This window comes from Pipistrellus hanaki (genome assembly GCF_964339955.1).
Source record: "Pipistrellus hanaki genome assembly, chromosome: 3".
Lineage (NCBI taxonomy): Eukaryota > Metazoa > Chordata > Mammalia > Chiroptera > Vespertilionidae > Pipistrellus > Pipistrellus hanaki.
Window position 1 is genome coordinate 125,523,035 of NC_140505.1, and position 26,245 is coordinate 125,549,279.

Here is a 26,245-nt window from a genome sequence, read left to right on the forward strand (position 1 = left end):
CCTAGGCCATGTCAGTGATCAGGGTTGATTAGGGCCTTCCTGCTGCTGGCCAAGGCTTTCCTTACCCAACTGCCAGCTGCTGGCCAGAACCTACCTTTGTTCCACACCACCCCCTGGTGGTCAGTGCATGTCACAGTGAGCGATTGAACTCCCGGTCTCCCGGTCAAACTCCCAAGGGGACACTTTGCATATTAGCCTTTTATATATATAGATAAGGACCTCTCTCCACTTGACTGATGACCACCTGCTCCTGAATAATTTATTCGTTTAGACTAGGGATGTCGAACTCAATCAGAGAAGGGGCCAAAATCTAAAATCCAGCCTAAATTGCGGGCTGAATGGTTTACTAAACAGTCATAAACTGACAATGTCATAAACTGACAGCGGAGTGCAGTGATGACAGCGCGGTGCGGGCCACATTGCAAGGCCTGGCGGGCTGGATTTGGCCTGCGGGCCTTGTGTTTGACACATGTGGTTTAGACAATCAAGGAACAGCCTCTTGGTGCTCATTAGGTATGCTAAATCAGAGAGCACTAGGAATCTGCCAGCTACTTTGAAAGCCTCTGGTACTGACTGCAATAGTGCCATTTACCTAAATAACTACATTTCACTTTCTTAGAACTTTCACAGTAAGAAGTATGTGATCCCAAGATAAGTATTTCAACATATTTGTATTCTAATTTTGAGGGTTTAGGTAGTTAATGGAACAGAATCTTGAGTAAAATATGCCAGGATAGTGTCTCAAGTCTATCACTTTGTATCTTACGACTTTGGAAATTACCTTAAACTCTGTGGCTAATATTCCAGAACTGTAAAATGCAGTAGGAATAGTGTTATAAGTATTGATATGAGTTAATTAAGTAAATTGCTTTTAACAGTATTTGGTACTAGTAAGGACCATATAAATGAGAACTTTTATGATTATTCTGTAATGATACTTAAGCATTTGGAGTTCTTTTTTTAGGGGAAGAAGAAAATTGTCTTTTTAATTTGTTTCTTAACTCTGTTTCTCTTTCTTTAGTCTTACTGTCTATCTTCTTCCACAGATTTGCTCTTTGGATAAGTCTCCACCTTAAATTAATATCATTTAAATAATAACAAAAAACGAATATTTTTTTCACATTCATATTTTCATGATAACAGGAATATTTTATGTACAGGTAGAAACCTGCAGGTAAATGTGAGTGGCTTCTAAGTTTCCATCAGTGAGGACTGCACCTTATAGTATAATGTAGAACTTGATCTAATACATGAAGATTACTAGGATCATAAACAATTATCTAGTGCCATTGTCTACTTTTATTATTATTTTTCAGTCTGTTGCCCTTTAACATTCTTTGGAAGTGATTTTTTATGCTCTCTTCACAGGTATAAAAAAGTCAAGAATTTTTTTTTCCAACTTAAATGAAAAGTTTTTACCTATATAAGCTGATAACAGAACTTGAAACCCAATCCAGGTACAGCTCTAATTAATGTTACCAATCTTTTCTTGGAGCAACATCCCAAGTGAAATATTCAAAAAACGCTTTCACTGTTTTTCCTCTAGATGGATTGATGCTCTTAGATCTGGGTCAAAGTATATTATGGTTTCGATCACTCTCTCCTTTTTCCCCCCCTACAGTTTATTGCTTTTGCTTCTTTATTCTTCATCCTGGTTTCAATCACTACCTTTTGCCTGGAGACCCATGAAGCTTTCAATATTGTCAAAAACAAGACGGAACCAGTCATCAATGGCACAAGTGTTGTTCTACAGTATGAAATCGAAACGGATCCTGCCTTGACCTACGTAGAAGGGGTGTGTGTGGTGTGGTTTACTTTTGAGTTTTTAGTCCGTATTGTTTTTTCCCCCAATAAACTTGAATTCATCAAAAACCTCTTAAATATCATTGACTTTGTGGCCATTCTGCCCTTCTACTTGGAGGTGGGACTCAGTGGGCTCTCATCCAAAGCTGCTAAGGATGTACTTGGCTTCCTCAGGGTGGTAAGATTCGTGAGGATCCTGAGAATCTTCAAGCTCACCCGCCATTTTGTAGGTCTGAGGGTGCTTGGACATACTCTTCGAGCTAGTACGAATGAATTTTTGCTGCTGATAATCTTCTTGGCTCTGGGAGTTTTGATATTTGCTACTATGATCTACTATGCCGAAAGAGTGGGAGCTCAACCTAATGACCCTTCAGCTAGCGAGCACACGCAGTTCAAAAACATCCCTATTGGGTTCTGGTGGGCTGTGGTGACCATGACTACATTGGGCTACGGGGATATGTACCCCCAAACTTGGTCAGGGATGCTGGTAGGAGCCCTGTGTGCTCTGGCTGGAGTGCTGACAATAGCCATGCCTGTACCTGTCATTGTCAACAACTTTGGGATGTACTACTCCTTGGCAATGGCGAAGCAGAAACTTCCACGGAGAAGAAAGAAGCACATCCCTCCTGCCCCTCAGGCAAGCTCACCTACTTTTTGCAAGACCGAATTAAATATGGCCTGCAACAGCACACAGGGTGACACCTGTCTGGGCAAAGACAATCGACTTCTGGAACATAATAGATCAGGTAAGGCACAATTTTAAATGCATGCCATTATGTACTTTATAGACCAGTATTGTACAATAGGTAGAAGGCACTCATTCTCATTTTCTGCAAATGTTCATGAGTTTTCAGTTCTCCCCTTCACAAGAGATGTGTTTGTGTCAGGCTTATAGATAGCTAGATTGTACCTTTCTAAATAAATTCCAAGTAGAAGTCTGCATAGCTGGTCTATAGTTTTCCTGCCCTTTGCTGATGGTGCCAATATTTTCTTTTGCCTGTGTGTTGCTTTTGTGCCAATGTTTTTGTTTCCCTGCATGATGTGATGGTATGATATCGGCCATTTTCCATCCTTCATCCTCAAAATGTTGATCTCCCTATCATTTGGCTTGGTGTGTTTGTCTCAGCTTTATCTCTGCCACATGGGGCCATGCATCTCACCCTAATTCACAAGAAACAGTTACCTGAGAGGAATGGATGTTTACATCTCAAAGGCCTACACATCAAAGAGGTGATATGGAAGGTAGCCCTTTGGATAACGAAGGTCTTCCCTAATAATATTCTGGAGAATTGATTAAATTTTTATTATTACTAAATTAGGTAGGGTATTCAACTTAATCCCATTGGATTGAGCAAGGTGTTATATAATCAATTTATCATTATTCTGGGAATAGATGATGTGCTTTGGCTCATCAATGGCAAACATTGAATTTCTTTGTGGATTTCCTTTTTTTATCCACAGAGACCATCTTTGGCAAGCATATAGAAGTAAACAAAATTTTCAATGGCATTTAGAGACATTTATCTCATTCCACTATGTTCAAAACTATTTTGCTACTTCAAATTAGAGAACCTGGCCACAATGCAGTAGGTTCTCTCCCTTACCACAACTGAATATTGGATGACTTAATGCCTGACGTTAGCTGAACCACTACTCATCTCCATTGCCAGAGATAATCCAGAGAAGACTGATAAGAATGACTGTCAGTTGATATTCAGTTTGCTAAAGTGATCATCAGTAGTGTCATCTCTAGTCTATTGTCTGGTACAGATAAAATATTTTGTAGATTAAACAACTTAATTGCCTATGATGAAAATTAAAAATATATATATATATATGCATTCACTATAAATTATGTATATGTAATTTTTTATTGCAAAAATTTTTTATGATAATCCCATGTGAGTAATATTGCATATTTAGAAATACCAGCAAATAAACAAAACAAGCAAGTAAATAAACATAAAAGCCAGGTGACATTTTCATGTTTCCTTCTTAGCTTCTAGAAGTTTTTTATGGAGTAAATAGAGGAAAAATGTGGTTGGAGCTGAACTACCTTTTAAAGATTTTATTCACAGTCCTTTGTTTTTTTTTTTTAAATAAACTGTTCTGTAAATTCTGTCAATATATACCTGAAAACTGCTAGGCCAAGAATGTCTTTACGAAAGGTGGAATTTAGTTGGTGTTGCTGGTCGCACACTGTTCTCATAGTACCTGTGTCTTATGAAGAACATGGATAAAGAGGACACACCCTCAGCCTAGAGTAAACATTGTTATAACAGGCTGGTATCCAGGCCGATAGATTGTGACCATCTTTAGCAAATATACAGAAGTAAGCAAAGTTTCTAAGGGCATTTGGAGAAGTTTATCTCATTTCATTATATTTAAAACTATTTTATCACTTCAAACTAGAGAACCTGGTTATAAGTTTGCTAGCTTTGGAATTATTTTTATTAAGATTTTAGGAGGAAATTACACTCAGAAAACAATGAAAGTGTGTGTCTTCAAGAGCTGCAAAGCCATATATTTTCTTAGTTTTTCCTTAATAGGCTCCACTTTAAAAAAAAAAGATCCCTTTCACAGTAACTAGATAGCATGTCAAAAATTATAAGATATTAATGTGTGTGCTACTTCACCGTTACACTCATTTTTAATTTATCTGAGTTTTGTGAAAGTAAATTTCTTAATAGGTAGAATCCAAAGTGGAATTAATACTTCCCTAAGAACATTTATTTTTCTTTCAACACATTTCCATTATGCTCCATGTAAATTTTTGTGGTGAGTGATGACAATCCTTTTCTTATCATGATGTGATTATTCTGTTTTGTATATCAAACGACTGTACTATGGACATCCAGTGTAAACTCTCTGTACTGTCTGTCTCATTCCCTCATCTATCACTGTCTGTCAATGGGCATGGTGCTGTGACCAGTGCTATCAGGTGATGACAGTTCGGGACGTGAGTCGCCATTATCACCCCCCGAAAGGCTCCCTATCAGACGCTCTAGTACCAGAGACAAAAACAGAAGAGGGGAAACGTGTTTCCTACTGACGACAGGGGATTACACGTGCACTTCTGATGGAGGGATCAGGAAAGGTAGGCGCGCATTTCATCAGATCCTCACAGGTGACTTAGAAATTAAGCGCTGCAAAATACCAACAGTGTTGCCAAATTCCCTTCCATCATTTTCTAAGAAAATTACACATAATACTCTTGATCATTCCTCATCACACCTTTTCTCGTTACAAACATTTAAAAATATTTATCATAGCAGTCTACTTGGCTGTCATATCTGAAAGGAATGTCTTCTTTCTTTTCTTCACTTCTTTTTCTTTTTTTTTTTTTCCATGTGTCTATGGGAAGAAAATTGTAATGGAATATTTAAAAACTATATGAAATTATATGAATAGGACACGCATTTTATTATTTTAATGTAAGTCACTCATTAGTCTTTTTAAAAGTTCTTTTCTCTTACAACAATAATACTCACTAACTGGTAATATGCATATGTTTGATAAGTAATTTATAAATATAACACAATAATAAGCCTTTTTATCCTCAAGGAAAAGCACTAACATACTCTAGTTAAGTCTTTTATCCAACATTTGGACTTCCTTTGCTCTGATTTAGCTGAGTGAAAGAAGACTGAAAAGGGACAAGATCCTTGGCCCTACAGAACGGTATACCCAATCACTTGAAAGGCTACTTATTCACTTATAAAACATGGCTACATAATTTTTCTTTAGGGCAATAGTAATAATTTTAAATTTATTACTAATTTTCAACTCACACTGAAAGTGCCTGGCACATAGAAGATATGTGGAATGGATAAATTTTGTTATAAAGGCATCTTGACTAAGGAATATAACAGAATTCTGAGACTTCACTCCATCACGTGGTTCTGTTTTCCTAGATAGGGTTACTTTGACCGTCTCCTAGGTGCTGGTTTTTGTTTTTGTTTTGAGCAAACTTTGCAGAAAAAAAGGACAGCTGAGCCCTATCTGGTTTGGCTCAGTGGATAGAGTGTCAGCCTGTGGACTAAAAGTTCCCGGGTTCGATTTCAAGGGCACTCACTATAGTTGCAGGCTCCTCCCCCGCCATGCAAGAGGCAACCCATGGATGTGTTTCTCTCACATCAGTGATTCTTTCTGTCTTTCTTTCTCTCTTCCATTCTCTCTAAAAGATCAATGGAAAAATATCCTTGGGTGAGGATTAACAACAACAACAAAAAAAATGATAGCTGAGCCTTTTTTTTCCTCCTTAAGAAATAGTTTTGTGACACTACCCATCCTTTACAAAGTGATGGTATGCTCTTTATTGCCTCCTCCTTTGGTGGTCCAAGTTACCTTATTACCATGGTTATTTTCTGTTTATTGACAGAATGGAGAAATAACTATAATACTTTATTATGCAGTGGACTTAATTTAAATAAAAGCCATTCCAAAACTTTCATATTCATGCAAATGAATTTTTAAAAATATTGTGCTTTTTGCTATTCATTGCAGTTTCTCCCTATTGAATATGTTACCATGTTAGCCCTCATATTTATTTTGTGGTGCCCTGTTTCTTTGAAATACCTCATTACCCATGTTGTATTTCTGTTTCGTTTCTTCTGAACACTTTATATCTTCCTGTCTCCATGCCTTTGAGTTTCAGAAGACTAAGCATTCTTCTTTTGTCTCTTCAGTAGGCAATATTTTAAATCTTTGTTCATTTCAATTATTTTCATTCTCTGCATCTATTCCTTTCACCAAAATGTATTTCAGGTATCTGAATATGTTCGATCATTTGCTATTTCACCTATAAATATTATGTTAGAACAATTTTTAAGTATTTTATAAAGATAGTTAATACTTGAGCAAAATATGTACATACATTAAATAGCCATTATAATAATATTTAACTAATAATAACTTATATAGTACATAATATTTTAAGTACATTACATATTTTAATTCACTACATATGTATATATTTGTATATATTTATATATATTTATATGTAAGTATTTATATGTAATATGTGGTTAAATTTACATACATTTTTTAGCATATTCTATAATGTATCAATGCTTTGTTTATACTAAGGTTTCATGTTTAAGAACTTACAAGTTTTTTCTTCATGTTAGACAATATTTTTAATTTTAAACTGTCAATGATCACATATAAAAAACTTTGCAAATTATAAAGCACTGTGTAAAAGATTTTTCTGTTAAAATGGTAAGTTTCATGAGCAAAACAATTAATAAGATATTTCCTTTGTATGGAAAAGTTATACATACAATCTTATTTCACAAAATACAAATTTTCTATCAGTGTAAACAGTTTTGTAAATTCATCTATGAGCTTTTTATTCTCTGTCATTTCTTACCATAGTCACCTTTCTTTTTCATTCTTGGTTAATTCTTTTGCAGCTTTGTGTTTTCCATCTAAGTCTGGTAGCATTTCTGACTAACTTCATTTAATATTCTCTTGGTGTGCTATCTTGTCATGTCTATCAGAAATTCATTTTTTCTTCTGTTTCCTTTTATGTAGATTATAGATTAATCCTCTTAATCACACTCAGATATTTATTTCCTATATTATACCATTGTTTAAACCTTTTAAATTGGCCTCTCTACTGCGATGATTTTAGAGTTCTGAAAATTCTCTCCTATATAGATAAAAAAAAATTGGATTCCCATTGAACTTTTTCTGTGGACAAATATAAATATAGATGTGCATACATGAAGAAAACTTATAGATTCCCTAAAAGAGTAAACTCCCAGTACTTAGAAACTATGAGTTTTTATGCAGTAATTTTTAGAAAATCACATTATAAAAACAAAGATATACCCATTGATAGAAAATGTATTGATAGAAAATATATAGAAAATGTATAGGGAGATTCAATATTGCCTCTAATATATGCCTGATCTTAAGAACTATATAAAATGAATATAATGCATTTAGATTTAGTTAAAATTAACATTCCATTCAATAAAAGTTTGATTGAGAAAATTTTTATGTCAAATTTTCTAATAAAAAATTAACCTGCATAATAAAGACAGCAAATTTATATGGATAACTTATAATTTTACTAATGAAATACTTGTTACTAAATTAGAATGGAAGACTTTTAAAATGAACTTGAAATTATAGTTATTAAAAATAAAAGAATTTATAAGCAAAATAGGTAATATTTATGTTAAAACTATAATTCATAAAAATAATTAAACATTTAGAATGGCAGCCAAGATTTATGTATAACTATCGTGATTAATATAAAAGTTTCAAACAAATTTTTACATTTTTGGAGGTTCTGTAGGGAGTGTGGAGATTTGGGGGATAAGATATAAATTTTTATTTTTATTTTTTTTAATTTTATTTTTTTAAATATATTTTATTGATTTTTCACAGAGAGGAAGAGAGAGGGATAGAGAGTTAGAAACATCGATGAGAGAGAATCATCGATCAGCTGCCTCTTGCACACCCCCTACTGGGGATGCACCCGCAACCAAGGTACATGCCTTTGACCAGAATCGAACCCGGGACCTTTCAGTCTGCAAGCCGATGCTCTATCCACTGAGCCAAACCGGTCCCGGCAAGATATAAATTTTTATATGGATGATTTATAAGTATTAGCAACCCCTTTAGTTCATGCATATTTGCAACTTTGCTTTTAATCAAACCCAGTCAATGTTTATGGTGAAGTTTATATTTTCAGGTGACACAGTCAATTAGGAAAAATTATTCTTTCTGAGATTTCCAAAGTTATATATTTATTTTACCAAGAGCAAAAATTAATAGCGCTGTAGGCACATGAGGGTCCCGATGTAAGGATAAATGACCTGGAATTCTTTTTTAATTATTTAAGACACCTTCCCATTAACTCTTCCATCATTCACCAGAGTTTTATAGCTCCCATGTTTTATAGCCCAGAATACTAACAAAATATATTGGCACATAACTCTCTCATTAGCAGAAATTATTTCCTGGAGAACTTTACTATAGTTAATAGATGGCATACATTTCCATCTACAACATATCAAAGAAGACACCTAGTCTGCTGAAAATGTGTATGTGTATGTGAGGAAGGGATTCCTCTCCCGTCCAGTTAGCTGTTGCCCTACAGCGGAGCTGATATTGCACTCCCTATCCACGTCTATCTTGGACACTTGCAAATCAAATCACTAAATCAGTCCCCTCTCTTCCAGTGAAAGACAGAGAAAGAGCAGTACTTTCCTTCCAATTAGTTCTATGAAAATATACAATTAAGGAAAGAAGTAGCTGAAAGGAACACAACAGATCCACTTTCTATAGAGTCATCATGTACACCCAAGCTAATCAGGATGAACCCTAAGTCTAAGGGAGGCAAATAAGCTCACTGGAATTGTATCTATACGCTCAGCTTTGGAAATTTTATTTTCCTGTTATGCAACACTTCTTCAATGAAGCTGTCAGAATATTTCTTTTCTAAGATGTGGATGTAATATGACTACCTTTTCAGTCAATAGTTGCCCTGCTTTTAATATAATTCAGTTCTAACTTTACACTAGGCACGCCTTACCTCATTTAACTACCTCTAATCTTTTCTAATAAACAGTACTATGATATTGAAATTCTTCCACCTTGATGGGTGTTTCTTTTTCTAAATTATTTATTTATTTATTTATTTATTTATTTATTTATTTATGTTGATGGGGTGCTTCTTGAGTAGTATAGTTGAAATTCTGTGTTGAAGCTTGTGACAACATTTTATTCTATAACTCCATGACTATCATGAACAAAAGGTCAACATGCAAAATAATATAAAGAAAAGGTGACTTGAATTCAAATTATTCTCAAGTCCTAGTGGGGGAGTCAGATGAAAACAGCATAACTTTAACTCACTGAAATTATGACTCAACTTCTATTTCATCCATTTTATTTTTTCTTGAAAAGGTTAGATATTGGCATTCATTCTACACCATGTAGATAATGGCATCAAATGTCATTATTTGAGAATCATTTATTATTATTATTATTATTATTATTATTATTATTATTATTTAACTCCATAAAGCTGGAAGATTAAATATGCTATAAAAAGACTTGTTCATTTAAAGTTAAGCATTCTTTAGTAGCTTAGTAAATACTAAAACATGAAAAGAGAAAATATAGCCTATTTTTCCCCCAGAAACATATTCTGATAATAGTCAAATGTATATTTTACTTAAGTTGCTTTGCCTAATTCTGAAAGAGTTCTGGATATGCCAAAATTACATCAATACAATGTATAATTTGGGAAAGAATAATTTTTGAAATATTGTAACTAATTTGTGATAGCTGGCTTACTCTTTTGGGAATGACAGCTACCGTGAACCTCAGGATTTTTTTTACAGTTAAAAACTGTCTCAATATTGAATTCTTTGTAAGCAAATTCTTTTTTTAGTTCAAAAGTAGCACATTTGATTATTCTGTGTGGTATTGTTTGTCTGTGTCTACTTTCTGTTTGAATTCAACTGATGTCTGTGCCTTTTTTCATAAAAGGATATGAAAAATCTCGAAGCTTAAACAACATAGCGGGCTTGGCAGGCAATGCTCTGAGGCTTTCTCCAGTAACATCACCCTACAACTCTCCTTGTCCTCTGAGGCGTTCTCGATCTCCCATCCCATCTATCTTGTAAACCAAACTGCACCAGCCGGCTAAATTGTATTACTTCAAGTACTGTCTACTCTATAATGGAAATAATTAAACATAGGATTACTCCAGCCTCCATTAATACAGTACAAATCTGCATGATGTTATTTGAAGTCAGAAAATGCCGTGTGGGTAGCTAACAAATCTTATCCTGGTTTTAAAGAGCATCTAAAGTAGTGGTACTATGTCTCCATGTTAATTGCCCTGATCTCCTTTCACAATCAAAGAACAGGTAGTATCACATACTGGCCAGTACACTAATACACAAACATATTTTCAGGGAGATATATTTAAAACAGTGTGCTTCTATATGCCAACCACTTCACTGGACCTTCATTTCCTTGACTCTCTCAACCATTCTGAAGATGTCTGGGATCCTGTCTTGCTTGCATACAACATGACTTTGGTCAGCTCATTTGCATGGACCATCTTGTCTCTATCACCTGAAAGCAATATCACAGAGTTCAGAGATCATGGATGGCTCGGGATATGTGTACTTGGCATCACACCATCCCGCTGATACGGAACTGGTTGACTGTTCTGCATGTTGAATGGTGGGGCAGGGAGGGCAAGCTTCTCTCTGACATTTTTTATTCTGTGAAAGAAATATGTGTCTTAAGTAGCTTAATTTCTTGATTGATTTGCCTTTCTTCAAAAATTATGTATTGGAGTTCTGAATGTCTCTGGTTGTTTGCACACAGATAACTACAAAGAGGTTGTCATTACTGGTTACACGCAAGCCGAGGCCAGATCCCTGACTTAATGGCTTGGGGAAGGCACAAAACAATGAGAGACAGGTAAATGCCAGCCAGGCTTGCATTGTTTAAACAGGAATCGCTGCTTGATACAAGAGTCATTTTTATTTTAAAACCGCACAATTTGTCATCATTTTCAGAGGCAGAGTGCCAAATATTTCCCAAAGCTCTCATGTCCTTTTTTTTTTTTTTTTTTTTTTTTACCTCCTTCCTTTATTTTTATTTATTAATTTATGTGCAAACATCAAAGAGCATTGTTGTTCACAGATGGCTTTCCTGACTAGCCTTAGGTTTCTGACTTGCAAGATAATCAGACTTCAGTCAATGCTTAATCAGGTGCTTTGTCCTGAATGTTGTTCTGTCTGTCTGTCTTAGCTCCCAGTCTTAACCGTATATGTCATCTGTCTCCATAAAGCACAGAAATGCCTGATAAGGTGTTCATGATCTTAGTCCTGGCTCTCCTCTCCTGCCCCTTGCCTTTTTGCTACTTGAAACAGCTTCTCTGCTTCATGTGTAAATTAAGGATGCCCTGTAGACTAAGTTAATCAGTACTGTGAACCTTCCTGAAAAGCAGAAATTAGGCAGCAGCAGTGTCACCACCGTTGCGTTTGGTTGCCTGCTGCAGTGTCCATTCCTGCTACCAGCATTCATCTCTACATTTCAGTGAAACCCTAGGGAGTCTTAATTCAGTCCAAGTGGAAGAACTTCTGTCTCCACATCCCCATGAATGCAGAAGTAATAGTGTGCCTGGCGAATTGGGTGTGTGAGGGAAGAAAAAATGCCATAATATATACTTAGGGATAAACAGTATTTTTAAGGCATTCAAGATCATTGAGATGATTGTTGATTAATTTCTAATTCTTATGTTTATTTTTTGTTAGGAGGACAATTATCACTTTTATTCTTGGCCACGTAACTTGTATTACTCTATATCCCCAAGTCCTAGAGCATGACCTGCATGTCAGAGATCTTGTACAGCAATGTATTTACCCAGACATACACATCTGATATTTAGAGATTCAGTGATCCTCTTGATAACACCACACATAGAAAGCTATAATTGCACACAGCTTTATGGTAAAGGAATTCATATGCTGTCTGGTGCTGCTGTTATTGACTGCAGTGTTGCACAGAATTTATCATGGATTTTTGACTGATGAAAAGGGGACAGTGGAATTTAGCCATAGCAAGGACTGTGCTGGAAACAGACTTCTGCTGTTGAATGTGCCCTGAGGTAACCTGATTGCACTTGGAAGATGTCCCGGCGTCTTCATGAAGCATTTAAAGCTCATAAGAGAACTGTGGCTGGAACTCATCTGGTGCTCCCCATAGGAGTGGTCTGCTGTGGACTGGCCTGTGTCAGTGAAACAACTGTAAATACCAACATGTGCGCATGGGTCAATCGTGCTTGGCCATCTCACATCAAAGGAAGCCAAATTCATCATTCACATCTCTGAGGCTTCCAGTAAGGCCCAGACCTCTGTGTATGACCCTTCATGGGCCCGCAGTAGATTGTGCTGTGAATCATTCAAGGCAGTGATTTTGGTGTAGTATCCGTCTGTCTTAATTTCCCTTATTTCTCCTTTTCGGTTGGATCCATGAACATGGACTGTATCATTTTCTTATAAACAACTTGTGTTATCAGCTTGTCATATTACGTTGTGAAATTTTCAGTGCCTATTTATCAAAACTGACCTGTTTTTAGTCATGTATTTGTTTAACTTTGGAAAATTGCTATGACAAAAAAAACACATACACAACAACAACATTATTCATAGTCTTTTGTCATTGTTACCTCAATTAAAAAAACTATAGAAAAATTCTGGCAATGAGAGTATTTTTTTACTAAATGATCAAGGAGCAATGTTGGTATATAGTAGAATATTAATTAAATTATATCCTAAAAATGTATATTTTGCATAAAAGAGATATTCTTCAATCAATTACTTTTTTGTGAGTTTTGTGACAAACAAAGCTTGTACTTGTCTTTAAAACTGTTGTTGCTGAAACTGTATAATTCTTCTTCTTCTTGCTTAATTGATATTTCTAGAATCTATTAGTTCCCCTGGGATTCTGAGTATAATATATAACATAGTTATGAACCTCTGTATTGTGGACCTTTTGTGAGCATTTCGAGGTGCATGTACAACCTTGATGATAACCACAAAAATGTAACTAACTGAAATGCACAATAAAAGGCAAATAAGTTGGGGAAAAGCTTGAATCTCATCTGATTTAATTATTCATATTCTTCTCTTTGTTTTGGAGTTTTCAACAGGCTTTATTATTTTTATGCTTCATGGTACCAAACAAGATGCTCACACATAAGAAAGAAATTGGGGTGAAGGGATTTATAAATATACATAACTCGCTTTCATTCAACTCTCAAGCACATAAGCCAGTGTTTTTCTCTTCTAAGTGCTTTATCTATCTAAATTTTCTTATAACTTGAGATAGCCAAATTACGAATTACTATGGTGTTTGATATGAATATGGCATTTTATGATTAATACTGTATTTTCACTTACACTTTCCAACTTAATCATCACAGTTCTGAAATGAGAAACCGTTTGCTTTTATTAATGATTAATAATAAATATCTTCTATGGAAGATCAGAGAGACAGAACTGTTCAGTTATATTTTTCCCACAAATCATCTTCCCTGGTACAACCTCTCATAGTTGAAGTATTTATTGAGCCTCTAGTTGTAAACACCTAACATCACAAGATAACTTCTGTCTCACGTTGGGTGCGGACCTCAGTTTCTGCAGCACACCACATGTATCTGGCATTTTGCTTACATTGTGGGGTTACATGCCAATTTACTCTGTAACATTCTATGAAAGCATAGGATTAGGGAAGGTAAAATGAAAAAGAGAAACCAGGTTGGAGAATTTAACATTTCCTCATTATGCATCAACAGAATCTTTTCTGTATCTAAAAATGCTGTGTTTATTTAAAAAAAAAAAAAACTATTGAAAAACTGAGCTCAGAAAAAGGGTATATGTCTAAATATAATTACCAATAATATGTTTTTATTGATGGTGTCAGAATGTAGGATTTACTGAAAAAAGAAAAAATTATGTATGAGGGGGACATAATACATTTTAATAGATGATAATTGCCATCAGATTTTTATTTAAAAATAAATTAAATAATTATAAATGAAAAGTTAAGACATTCACTTTATTTTTGAAATAAATCATAAGACTGACTAATGAAATAGCAATAGAGAACTTCTTCTTGGAAAGAGACAATGAATATATTAAAGTGCAATGTTACTAAGCAGGAACTCTAAAGAATTTATAACGTGCTTAAAGACATTTAGAGCTAAGTGAAATGATTAAAATCCCTAGTAGTTTATAATGATTAAAATTGGTGGTTTAAAATGTTTTTTCTTATTGAAAAAGAATTAAATCCTTCCAATTTCCCCTGCCAAAATTTAATTAATGGTTTAAATAATTGAACATTATTAAACAATAGATATATGTATACTAGTGGCCTAGTGCATGAAATTTGTGCACAAGAGGGGACATGTCCCTTAGCCAGGCCTGCACCCTCTCCAATCTGGGACCCCTCTGGGGATGTCTGACTGCCAGTGTAGGCCTGTGGGATCAGGCCGAAGCCAGCAGTCGGACATCCCTTTCACAATCTGGGACCTCTGGCTCCTACCCATCACCTGCCTGCCTGCCTGCTCACCCCCAATGACTCTGCCTGCTGTCCTGTTTACCACCTACTGCCCTCCCTACCAGTCTTCTTTCCCCCAATGCCCTCCCCTCCTGGCCTGATCACCCCTACCCGCCTCTGCCTTGGCCCTGCTGCCATGGCTTTGTTTGGAAGGATGTCTGGAAAATTTTCTGGAAAGTCTCTCAGTATAATTACCATATTACCCTTTTATTAGTATAGACAGAGACCTGATCCATGGGTGGGGGCCACCTGAAGGGGGTTCTGGATCAGGGTGGGAGTCCCCTTATAGGGTGGGGCTGGCCTGAGTGAGGGACTTGGGGCAGTTTGCAGACCGGCCACACCTCCATTGAGGTGGGGTTCCCCATTGAAGGGCATGGATAGCCTGGGCAAGGGGCTGATGACTGTTTTCAGGCTAGCCACACACCCTTTGGGTGGGGGTACCTGCTGGGGGGTGAGGCTGGCCTGGGTGAGGAGCTGAGAGCTATTTGGGGATGGTTTGCAGGTCTGCCAAGCCCTGCTTTGTCTGAAAGGAAGTCTGGAAGGTCTCCCGGTCTAATTAAGCATATTACTCTTTTATTAGTGTAGATGTTAATTTTCTCTAAGAGGTGTTCAATATTATTAACACTGATCCTAAATTTTATAATTTCGTGTTCTCCCTTAAACTATTCTATTTTTTCTGCTTTGAGGCTATTCCATTTTTATTATTGTATGAAATTAAATAATTTAATTGAATTAATAATACATGATTTTGTTTTTATTTATCACACTGTCATGTCAAAGTGGTGGACCACTTACTATGCATTTTAAACATTAAGAGCTTTAAGACTATGGTAACTTCCATCTATAATCTCAGGCAACCTAATATTTTTTCCCCTAAAGTTAACTATACTTATTAGAGCAGTTTTGAGATCACAGCAAAACTGAGCAGAAAGTACAGAATTCCCATCTGCCCTTTTCCCCTCCCCACACAAACTTTCCCCACTATTAGCTTCCCAAACCACGGTGATATATCTGTTACATCCATGAAATTACAAAGACACATCATTATCATCAAAAGTCTTTAGTTTACATTCAGAATTACTCTTAATGTCCTACATCCTAAGGATTTAGGTAAGTGTATAATGAAATGTATCCAACACTGTAATATCATACAGAATATCTGCACTGCCCTAAAAATTGTATTTCACTTATTCATCCCTTTCTTCCCTTTAACCCTTGGAGCCATTAATCTTTTTATTGTTTCCACGATTTTATCTTTTCCAGAATGTTATATACTTGGAATCATACGGTAGTTTTTTTCAAATTGGCTTATTTCACTTAGTAATGTACATTTAAGATTTGTATGTGACTTTCGTGGCCTCATTGCTCATTTCTTTTTAGTGCTGGATAATATTCCAGTTCATCCAGTCACCTACTGAAAAACAATTTTGTTGCTTCCAACTTTTGACAATCATGAATAAAGTTGGTTAAACATTCATGTGATGACTTTATGCATGTTATTATCATATTAATATCATGTATCTTGGCAATGATTGATTATTAATGGTCTAAGTTCAAAATATAGAAATTGGCTTGAATTGAACCATTATAGATTTTATAAATACCATTACCTTATAGGTTAGTTACTCACTTACTAGTCAAGCATCTTTATTAGGAAAATATTTTTATTTTATTTTATTTGGAGAACAAATTTGATGTACCATTGTTTGTAAAATAGTGTGAATGTATTGTCAAGTGTAGAGCTTGTATCTTAATTTTTCAGTGTATTTTCATAATAAAAAATGAGACAAGGATATTCCATGTAATTCAAAATCAAGTAATTTATTCAAGGGGGAAGGGCATTTTTTGATCTTTGTTAAATTTAAGGTAACCATTAAGAAATTTCCCCTATAAGTCAGAAAGAGATATTATCACACCAAAATGATTAAAATATTTTGGCATTCGTGAAAATGTTACATTTCTCTTAGAAGTAGTGAAGTTACATAAAATAGCTAGAAATAATATCAATACGTAAAGGGTTCTTAATATAATTTGAATATGGCAGTTCCTGAAGCTTTTCCGTAATTAATGGCCTCAGGGATTTTATTTCCTTTTGAGATCCTTTAGCAAGTATCTAAAATGTTATGTAAATTCTGTACTTTCTTAAAAGCCAAGAGAAAGCTATATTATAGAGAAATTTAACCTGATGATAAAAAACAAAACTAAACAAGAGGACATAGAGGGGAAATGGTAATGGAAAAAATAAAATAAAATAAAATAAAATAAAATAAAATGAAGATTTATAAAAGAAAAAAACAAAACAAGAGGAAAGCAAACCAAATTTGCAACTTTATTGCCCGGGATTAAGAAGCCAGTACCTAAGAACAGACCATATATATTTGTGTGTGTATGTGTGTGTGTGTGTGTGTATATATATATATATTTTTTTTTTTTCTTGAGGACTCACATTTTATCAATAACTCCATCTCTCTGAAAACAAAAGCACTAGTTTAAATGCCCTACATGCTGTCTCTGATCCCACTGGATATGGGCAGGAAGCCTAAAATCTGCAGGCATTCTGGCTGGCTTGTTGGCTGGTAAAACCTCCAGAATCTAAGATAATAATGATGGAAATACACACTCATACACACAGCTGGATATACAGAGATGAAAAAAAGAGATACAAGAAAAGTCAAAGTAAAGTTGCAAAAACTGAATGTTGCCTGCAGCAAGGTCTTGTAGTGTGAAATAAACAAAAAGACAAGTTATAGGTAAAGAAGTAATTCTATAATTCTGCTTCATAAATGTTAAAATAAATTTTGCATAAAAGGACCAGACTTTGTTTTCACTGGAGACCTTGAAAAGTTTGCATTGCATAACATAGGTAAGAGAAGAGACCACCAATTTTCAGATTCCATAGTGAAGAATGGATTCACACAACTTTTATCTTAAATGTTTTATAATTTTTTTTTCTTTCAGGTTTGAAAAAGAAATATCCTTTCTTTATATATTAATATTATGGTTAAATGTTTTCAGAGTCAACTAATGACTGTCAAAATATATAATGTCACAATGTCACAGCTTTATTCCATTTTGATTTGTAAAAAAGCGTACTTGTGAAAGTTTTTGGTTTCTCATCTAAAATAATAAAAACATAATATGCTAATTAGACCTGACAGCCAAATAACCTTCCAGATGTCATTTCGGACATCCTTCCAAAAGAAGCTGCCGCAGCGGAGTGATCAGGCAGGCAGGTGAGCAGTTAGGGGTAATGAAGCAGGCAGGCAAGTGGTTAGGAGCCAGCGGTCCCAGATTGTGAGAGGAATATCCGACTGTCTGATGGGAAGTTGGACATCCCCAAAGGGATTCTGGATTGTGAAAGGGTGCAGGCCAGACTGAGGAACACCCCTCGCTGCAGAGATTTCATGCATGGGCCTCTAGTTTATTATAAGAGTGTAACTAATGACAGAATACTGAGAACATACTGCCTTTTGATGTAAAACTTTTTAATGGGGCCCAACTAGCATGGCTCAGTGGTTGCACATCTACCTATAAATCAGGAATCATGGTTCAATTCACAGTCAGTGCACATGCCCAGGTTGCCTGCAGGAGGCAGCTGCTCAATGAGCCTGTCATTGATGTTTCTCTCTCTCTCTCTCTTCCTCTCTGAAAAAAAAAAAAAAAAAAAAAAAAAAAAAAAAAAATATATATATATATATATATATATATATATATATATATATATATATATATATATATAAATATATATTTTTTAAACCTTTTTAGCCAAAACTAGTTTGGCTCAGCGGTAGAGCATCAGTCTGCAGACTGAAAGGTCGCAGGTTCGATTCCGGTCAAGGGCATGTACATTGTTGCAGGCACATCTCTGGTAGGGGGTGTGCAAGAGGCAGCTGGTCGATGTTTCTCTCTCATAGACGTTTCTAGCTCTTTATCTCTCTCCCTTCCTCTCTGTAAAAAAATCAATAAAATATATTAAAAAAAAAAACACCTTTTTAATGGGACCAATGAGAGTCCTAGGACAAATATTATAATATGATTTATTTTCCAAGATTTATTTTTTTGTAGTTTAAATCTATCCACTTATGTTTTTAGACCTGATAATTTTGTGCATAACAAACATAACACAGAGTGTCAAAATGTTAGGGTAGAAGAAGACTGTTTGCTTTTAAAAGCAGCATTTCTTGGCACTAAATGTCCATGTACTGACACGCAATTTGTTGGACATGAGGAATAAAAGACACATAGAATTAATACTTAGAAGACCTTCACTGACATGTGAAACTAAAGAGCCACAGGCAGACATTTCTGTAGCCTCACACCATCAAATTATCCTTGCCTTAAACACTTGGTTAAATATGAGGCTGTTTCTTATATTAAACACTAGAGGACTGATGCACAAAATTCGTGCAAGGGGTTTGGCCCTTGCAACTATACTGGCTGCCTCTGCTCTCACAGGCCCAGCTTCGTCCAGAAGGATATTGGAAGGTCGTTCGGCTATTCAGTCTAATTAGCATATTACGCTTTTATTATTACAGATGAGGTTAAATATTACCTGAAGAAACATTGAACTACCAATTGGTAGTTATGACCAACATGCCTTAATATTCACCTCAACGCTATTCAACTTTACATGTTTCTTCCTGACTCCCCTTGTCTTAGAGCACTTACTTTTAAAAACTGCTATGGACAGACTGGAATCTCAGAGGGAAGGCTGGGGTGGATTTGTGGATGGGTAGGAGAGATCAATCAAAGAACTTGCATGTGTATGCATAACCCATGGACACAGACAATAGTGTGGTGAAGGCCTGGGGAGGGAAGGGCCCAGAGGTGGGCAAGAAGAAGTCATTGGGGGATAAAAGCGGACATATGTAATACTTTCAACAATTAAAAACAAAACAAAAAACTGCTATAGATAATTCTTTCTCTGCCCCTTGGAAATGTAAGTCTTCTAGTTCTGGCCAGTTTTATAACCCACGAATGTCTTTCTCAAGGGCCTGGGAGCCATTCCTTTGAAATGTAAAAATTACCAAAGATAACATCTTTATCTACCAGTTTGTGGGAGGCTAGACTCTTAATGCCAATTAATTGCCAATTAAATGCCAATTAGCAAAGGCATATGGCCTAATCACATTGACCAGCCTCTCCCCTCAGGACCTCCAATGCTGTTCCACTAGTCACCCATCATTAAGAATTCTGCTTTTGTTGTAGCAGAGTTGAGTTCAGTCTCTCTGAACTTATTGCAACAGTCCTGAATAAAATCTTTTTTGGCCTGTTTGGTACAATCTGTCTCTGGCATTTCCTTGGGAGTTATTATATTGTGGCGAATCATAACAAACAGCTTTGAGGACTAATAAGGACTGGGGTAGGGTGGGGTGGAGTGGATTCCAACCTTGTTTATTTTAATTTTGAAATAGATCTTTAGAAGATTTTAATCCTATCAAAAATGTTATTTGAAAATTATTAAAAATCAGTGATTTGTTTTTCTTTTTTGAAACAGTTAATTTCTTCTTTCTGATGATTGCATTGACACAAGGCTGTGTGTAAACTGATAAGTTGCAGCCATTCATCTCTTCACAGGCCACTGCCAAGGAACTAGATAGAGTGATTTGGTTAGGCCTGGCCTTTTGCTGAGCACTGCCTCTCAGAGTCCCCCAGCAGACACCCCTCACTACCAGGCTCATGGAAGAGTCTTTTTTTAAAAAATTTAATTTATTGATTTTTTACAAAGAGGAAGGGAGAGGGATAGAGAGTTAGAAACATCAATGAGGGAGAAACATTGACCAGCTGCCTCCTGCACACTTCCTACTGGGGATATGCCTGCAACCGAGGTACATGCCCTTGACCGGAATTGAACCTGGGACCTCTCAGCCTACAAGGTACATGTTCTATCCATTGAGCCAAACCACTTAGGGTGGAAGAATCTTCATGTACACTTGTTAAATTGAATTTTTCTGAAATTCACATCTCATTATGTTTTTTCTTAGCTGTTCATCTTTCAATATCAGAATTAAATACAAACTTTAATCTTGTCATTCAAGATATTCTATCCTTTGGCTCCTCTTTACCGGGTAGGGTCAGCTATTGTTTGGTTCTTTTGTTCAGCATCTGCAGGGCCTCACAAAGTGGGATACAGCATGTATCACTGTCTCTGGATCCCTTGCTGTCCCGCCTCACCCACAGGACTGGAGCTTCTGAAACACGAATTTCTGTCTAAATTAAACCAGATTCTATAGTTACTATAATCTAAACCTCTCATATATTCCTTTAATCTTTTCAACATAGATGCCAGAGTTAATTGCCAGGACCAGAAATTCACTTTACAGATCTCCCCTGGTTTCCCCCATCCCATGCCACCAATTGGCACAAGTAGTTGTAAATAAATTTATGTAACTTATGGTAAAGAAAGTCATGGCAAATTTGAGTTGGAATCTTGTTCTCAGCCTTAATCAGCTATGACTTCTGAAAAGTAATTTAAACTAAGTTTTATAGAAACCCAACAAATGGTGAGAATAATACCTACATTATAATTTTTTTCATGAGTTCTGAATAAAAAGACACATGTACTATATACTTAGCACAGTATTATGTACAGAATGTATTATGTACATTCTGCTATTCTATAAATTGCTATAATGATTAAAATTATGCTATCATTGATTTTTTCACAAAGACATTTACAGTACAGCAATTAGTAAATTTTTTTCTCTAGTATTGATTTTTTTTTGTAGCAGTAGATACTATTAAATAAAATTTTGGCAAGTGTTTCTAAACCAATTTCAAATTGCTTTTAAAGATAATGAAATCTTCCTTTTAAATTCATCTTAGCAGCAATATGGACATATTTTCAAGTGATTTTCTTATAGTTTACAGACTAAATCTCCAGAGATGGAGTTTTTGTTGTTGTTGTTGTTTTTAATGTATAGAAATTAGCAGAATATCTTTGGCATTTAAAAATATAAAATGATGGAAGTCTTAACATAATTCTTAGAGAATATGAAATATAATTCTATGTAATTTCTATATTATTCTATCTTAATCAATATTCTATTTCAATCTTGAAGAGATTCCAAGATTACCCTCGAATCACATTAAAGGGGTTTGGGATGGGATTGGCGGGATGAGGACAATTATGTGATACCATAATCAATAAAAAAAAAAAAAAAAAAAGGAATAAATAAATAAATAAATAAATAAATACAAAAAAAAAATCTCCTCAAATTAAACATAATTTTTGGTCTGGTATAGGTACAACCATAGTCTATTGAGGATTGTTTAGGAAATTATAAGAACTCACAAAAGTACCTTGTCTATTCTTTCACATTAGATAGAGTTTCTATTCTGAGCTGGTTAAAATAATGGTTGTAATCACATGGTTATTTGCTTAGCTATTTCTACAAATCTTATGAAAATGGAAAGTATGCCCTCATTTAGCTTGAGAAAAGGGAAGCAGTGGTCTCTGTTGTTAACAACAGCAGTAAGACAAATGTTTAGGATTAGTCTTTCCTGTAACAAAGATGTGATAACTAATTTTGAGGAGTGTAACAGTGTATTTTTCTTAGAATTGAGGAGAATAGAATTGGGAGAAAAAACTTTAATGCTTCTGAAATACATTATTTACTAATTTAGAATTTATGTTTTAGAAAGTCTATAACATTATCTAAAAATCTGCATATTAATCTGTGAAAGATTCAATTGTTAAAGAAACTGGCTAGTTACAAAAATGGATACAATATTTATGTATTTGTAGATTTCTTAGAAAATAAATTGATGAACTCTCTATTTTTTATTCTTAAGAAAAAGGAATTTTTTTTTTTTTACTTCTATAACAATAAATATGAGATTTCCATTGGATACCGAGGTGTACATTTCAAGTAGACAGTTGAATATTTGTGCCTGGATGTTATGTAAGAGGTCTAGGGTAGAAGTATTCTAGTATAAAATAAAATAAAATGAAAATTAAAAAGAGAACCATGAACTGTTGAGAGTGACTAATTCAATTCTTATCATTTGAGGACCAAAGCAGGGGAAATGAATTAAGATAATAGTTATCTTCAACATAATTACCAAAGATACCTATTCTTCAGAAACAAAAAAAACTGGAAAATTTGAGGTTATAAATTAGCAGGACAGTACTTGTTTAGAAAGTAAAATCAGTTGCAATTGTCCTGAGATATTGTCTGACAGCAGATATGGATAATAATCATAAACTATAAAAAAAATCACATACCAGAGAAGTGGAATTTTATATTTGTGACTAAATAAACCTACATAAAGTACATTTCTTTAGCATTTTATTTCAATATATTCACACATATACACTACAAAAAAAATAACCTAGAAAAATATTGAAAAATTTTTGTTACCAGAGGAATGAAATATTCTGCAAATGGAATAATTATGAGGCTTCTCTCTTCACATACCAAATTAATAATAAAATATATACCGACTCTCTTTTACCTAGAACTCTGCTGTGGCAGTGGGATTATGTTATAATTACCAATTTGAGTAAACTTTGAGCTACATAGTACAATATAGAATTTCTGTATTAAATATTGATGAAAAAATGTATAATTTTTATACATTCATTTTTTAAAGGATCACTTTAACTTTCAAATTGAAGTTTATTCACAAGTTCTAATATCTTTATTCTGAAATAGGACAAAATGTAAAAAAAAAAAAAAACCCAAAAAACTAGACGCCTTAAATTAAATTTCATGATCAAGTGGGTTTCATTTTATTGCAAAAGTCATATTCACTAAAGAATCAGGGCTCTCATTTCTCTGATGATGGGGAGAGGGGGAGGTAAGCAGGTATAAACCTAAACTTACATTCAGTGTGCTAAATAAAAAGGTAATGTATGTTGTTATTATAAATGGAAGCACCCTCAAAAATAGAATCTATAGACCTTTATATTTCAACTTTAGAAAACTCTTGATGTGAACTGCTGAAAAATTATAAATCTACTGTTCTTGAAGACATGTAGCTTAAATTTAAAATAGAATTGACCAGCAATTTGAATGTATTATTAAATGCACACTGCAATATTATATTTTGAAGCTGTGCTATATCACATCAAAAAGAAAGTTAGAAAAAAATAAAAATAATTATTTAAAGATGTTTATCAAATTTTCAGTAACTAAATATATTTTATTTACTTAAATTTGAATAGAATGAATAAACATTGATACATGATTTCAAAGAGAAAGACGAATGTCTATTCTTTGCAATTTTTTTAAGTGTGTGGTAGCTTTAGTTGAGAATATGATAAAAATATGTTCTGATTGTTTCCTCTTTTATAAGCATTCTTCTAAGTGCTTTGGCTGCATCAGTAAACAAAGACTGTTTTCTTTGTGAAGCTGGTGCTCTGGGTTCCTTAATTATTTAAAAACTAATAACTTTAATAAAATTTAAATATAATTTTAAAATAATTTTAAAATTTCCAAATTGGTTTTGTTTAAAAAATTCAGCAAAAATCAACAACTTAATCTTCTCCTAAACACTGATTTTTGTGTTATAATTAATTAACAAAACAATCAAAATAACAGCTAATGTTCTAATCTGTTAATAGGTTCTAATCTAATAACATAAAGCTTTCATGAAATATTTTTAATAACATGTGATTATTGATTTTAGAGAGAGTGAGAGGAAAGGAGGGGGAGGGAGAGAGAAACATCACATTGATTGGCTGCCTCCTGCATGTCCATTGCTGGGGATGGAGCCTGCAACCTGGGCAAGTGCCCTGAAGGAACTGGTGACCTCTTGACCTTTGGATACATGGCATGATGTTTAATTGGCTAGGGCTTATGAAATATTTAAAGATCATATTCTAGGCCATTTTTTTTTTTACTATAAATAGATTTCTTGTTGGAGCATATTGAATAAAAGTAGGACCTTTTATATTCCATGACTTAGTGATGAGATTTTGGGTCCAAATTACTCTTGTTTTTCATATATTTTCTTAAATCTATATTTGGTTTGGAAACTATGGAAATGCATGGCAGTATAAAAAAGGGAAAATCTCGCTGAAACCGGTTTGGCTCAGCAGTGGAGCGTCCGTCTGCGGACTGAAGGGTGCCAGGTTCGATTCCGGTCAAGTGCATGTATGTTGGTTGCGGGCACATCCCCGGTGGGAGGTGTGCAGGAGGCAGCTGGTCGATGTTTCTCTTTCATTGACATTTCTGGCTCTCTATCGCTCTCCCTTCCTCTCTGTAAAAAATCAATAAAATATATTAAAAAAAAAAAGAAAACCTTCCCAAATTTATGGTTGATTATGTAACCCATAAAGGAACTTGTTTTATAATCCTGAGGGTAATATACTATATTTGGCATTAGTAGTCTTTTTTCTTGAAGGTATGCGTTCTCAAGGATGAAATTAATATTCTAGCGATTGAAGATATTTAAACTTCAAAGGATTAGAGGGCAATTTAATTCTATCAATGAAAATGTAAGAAGTGGCGTTTATCCTTAAGGTGAGTACCCATGCTTTTATTTCTATGATAATTTAAATCGCAGTGGGAAACTTGGATAATAATGAAACTTTGCTTATGTTGTGTAGAATGCATGAAGCTTTATGAAAAAATGAAGGTTTCTTGACTATTAAAATAACAGTGTTTAAAGAGAGATTATATGCCTCTTTATAAAAACTCTTTATCTCAAGTGATGTAGATTGTTTGATGACTCAGAATGGCAAAATTGTGAGCCTTCCATGAGCTCTATTTTATGAAGAGACTTAAAAGGATATTATTTTCTGTGGCAGTTCAGATGAGGTTATTGGCATCAAATATTTGTTGAAAAGTTTAATGGCACAATGGGGATATCTATATATAGGCAAAAAGGCCTGACTTTTTGGCATTTTATTTTAATCATCAAACTCTGTAACAATCCACTTCCATCTCTCTCTCTCTCTCTCTCTCTCTCTCTCTCTCTCTCTCTCTCTCTCTCTCTTCTTTCTTCCTTTCTTAAGTACAATGTTTACTTAAAGCAATTAAAACAAGTATTTTTCAATACTTTTCAACCTCTATTATAAGTGAATAGCTATTTTTCACAAATAGAAGAAAGCTAAGCTTATTTGTTTGATCTTTCAAAAAATAAAGGTAAGAAAAAACGATTCAGAATATTTTTCCTGGGCTTTGTTGTTTTTCACTGATCTGAGTTTATGCTGACTTGCAGACATGTTAGATTTTTTTCAAAGGCTACCATCTCAGAAGAAAATGTCCCTTAAAATATTGTGGTATTGTGTTTCTCTGGGAAGAACTTTAAAAAAAATATTTTTTATTCAGTATCAATCTAAGGCATATATTCAATCCTTGGTGGCGGGGATTAATTAATTTATTACTAT

The 26,245-nt window shown here is 34.5% G+C and overlaps 1 protein-coding gene across 10 annotated transcripts in view; it reads left to right on the forward strand.

Moving 5' to 3' along the window:
- The window catches only part of KCNC2 (potassium voltage-gated channel subfamily C member 2), a 222,204-nt gene extending 196,841 nt beyond the window's left edge, over positions 1–25,363 (forward strand). For 3 of the 10 annotated variants that reach the window (XM_084876294.1, XM_084876297.1, XM_084876296.1), the window contains exons 3-5: positions 1,622–2,549; positions 4,736–4,900; positions 10,315–12,295. In XM_084876294.1, coding sequence (XP_084732420.1) covers positions 1,622–2,549; positions 4,736–4,900; positions 10,315–10,451 — 1,230 coding nt within the window. In that variant the 3' untranslated portion in view covers positions 10,452–12,295. Of the gene's footprint in view, positions 1–1,621; positions 2,550–4,735; positions 4,901–10,314; positions 12,296–25,291 lie in introns of those variants that run through there. The other 7 variants (XM_084876299.1, XM_084876301.1, XM_084876298.1 and 4 more) reach the window with 7 other exon arrangements.
- Positions 25,364–26,245: the final 882 nt, after the last annotated feature.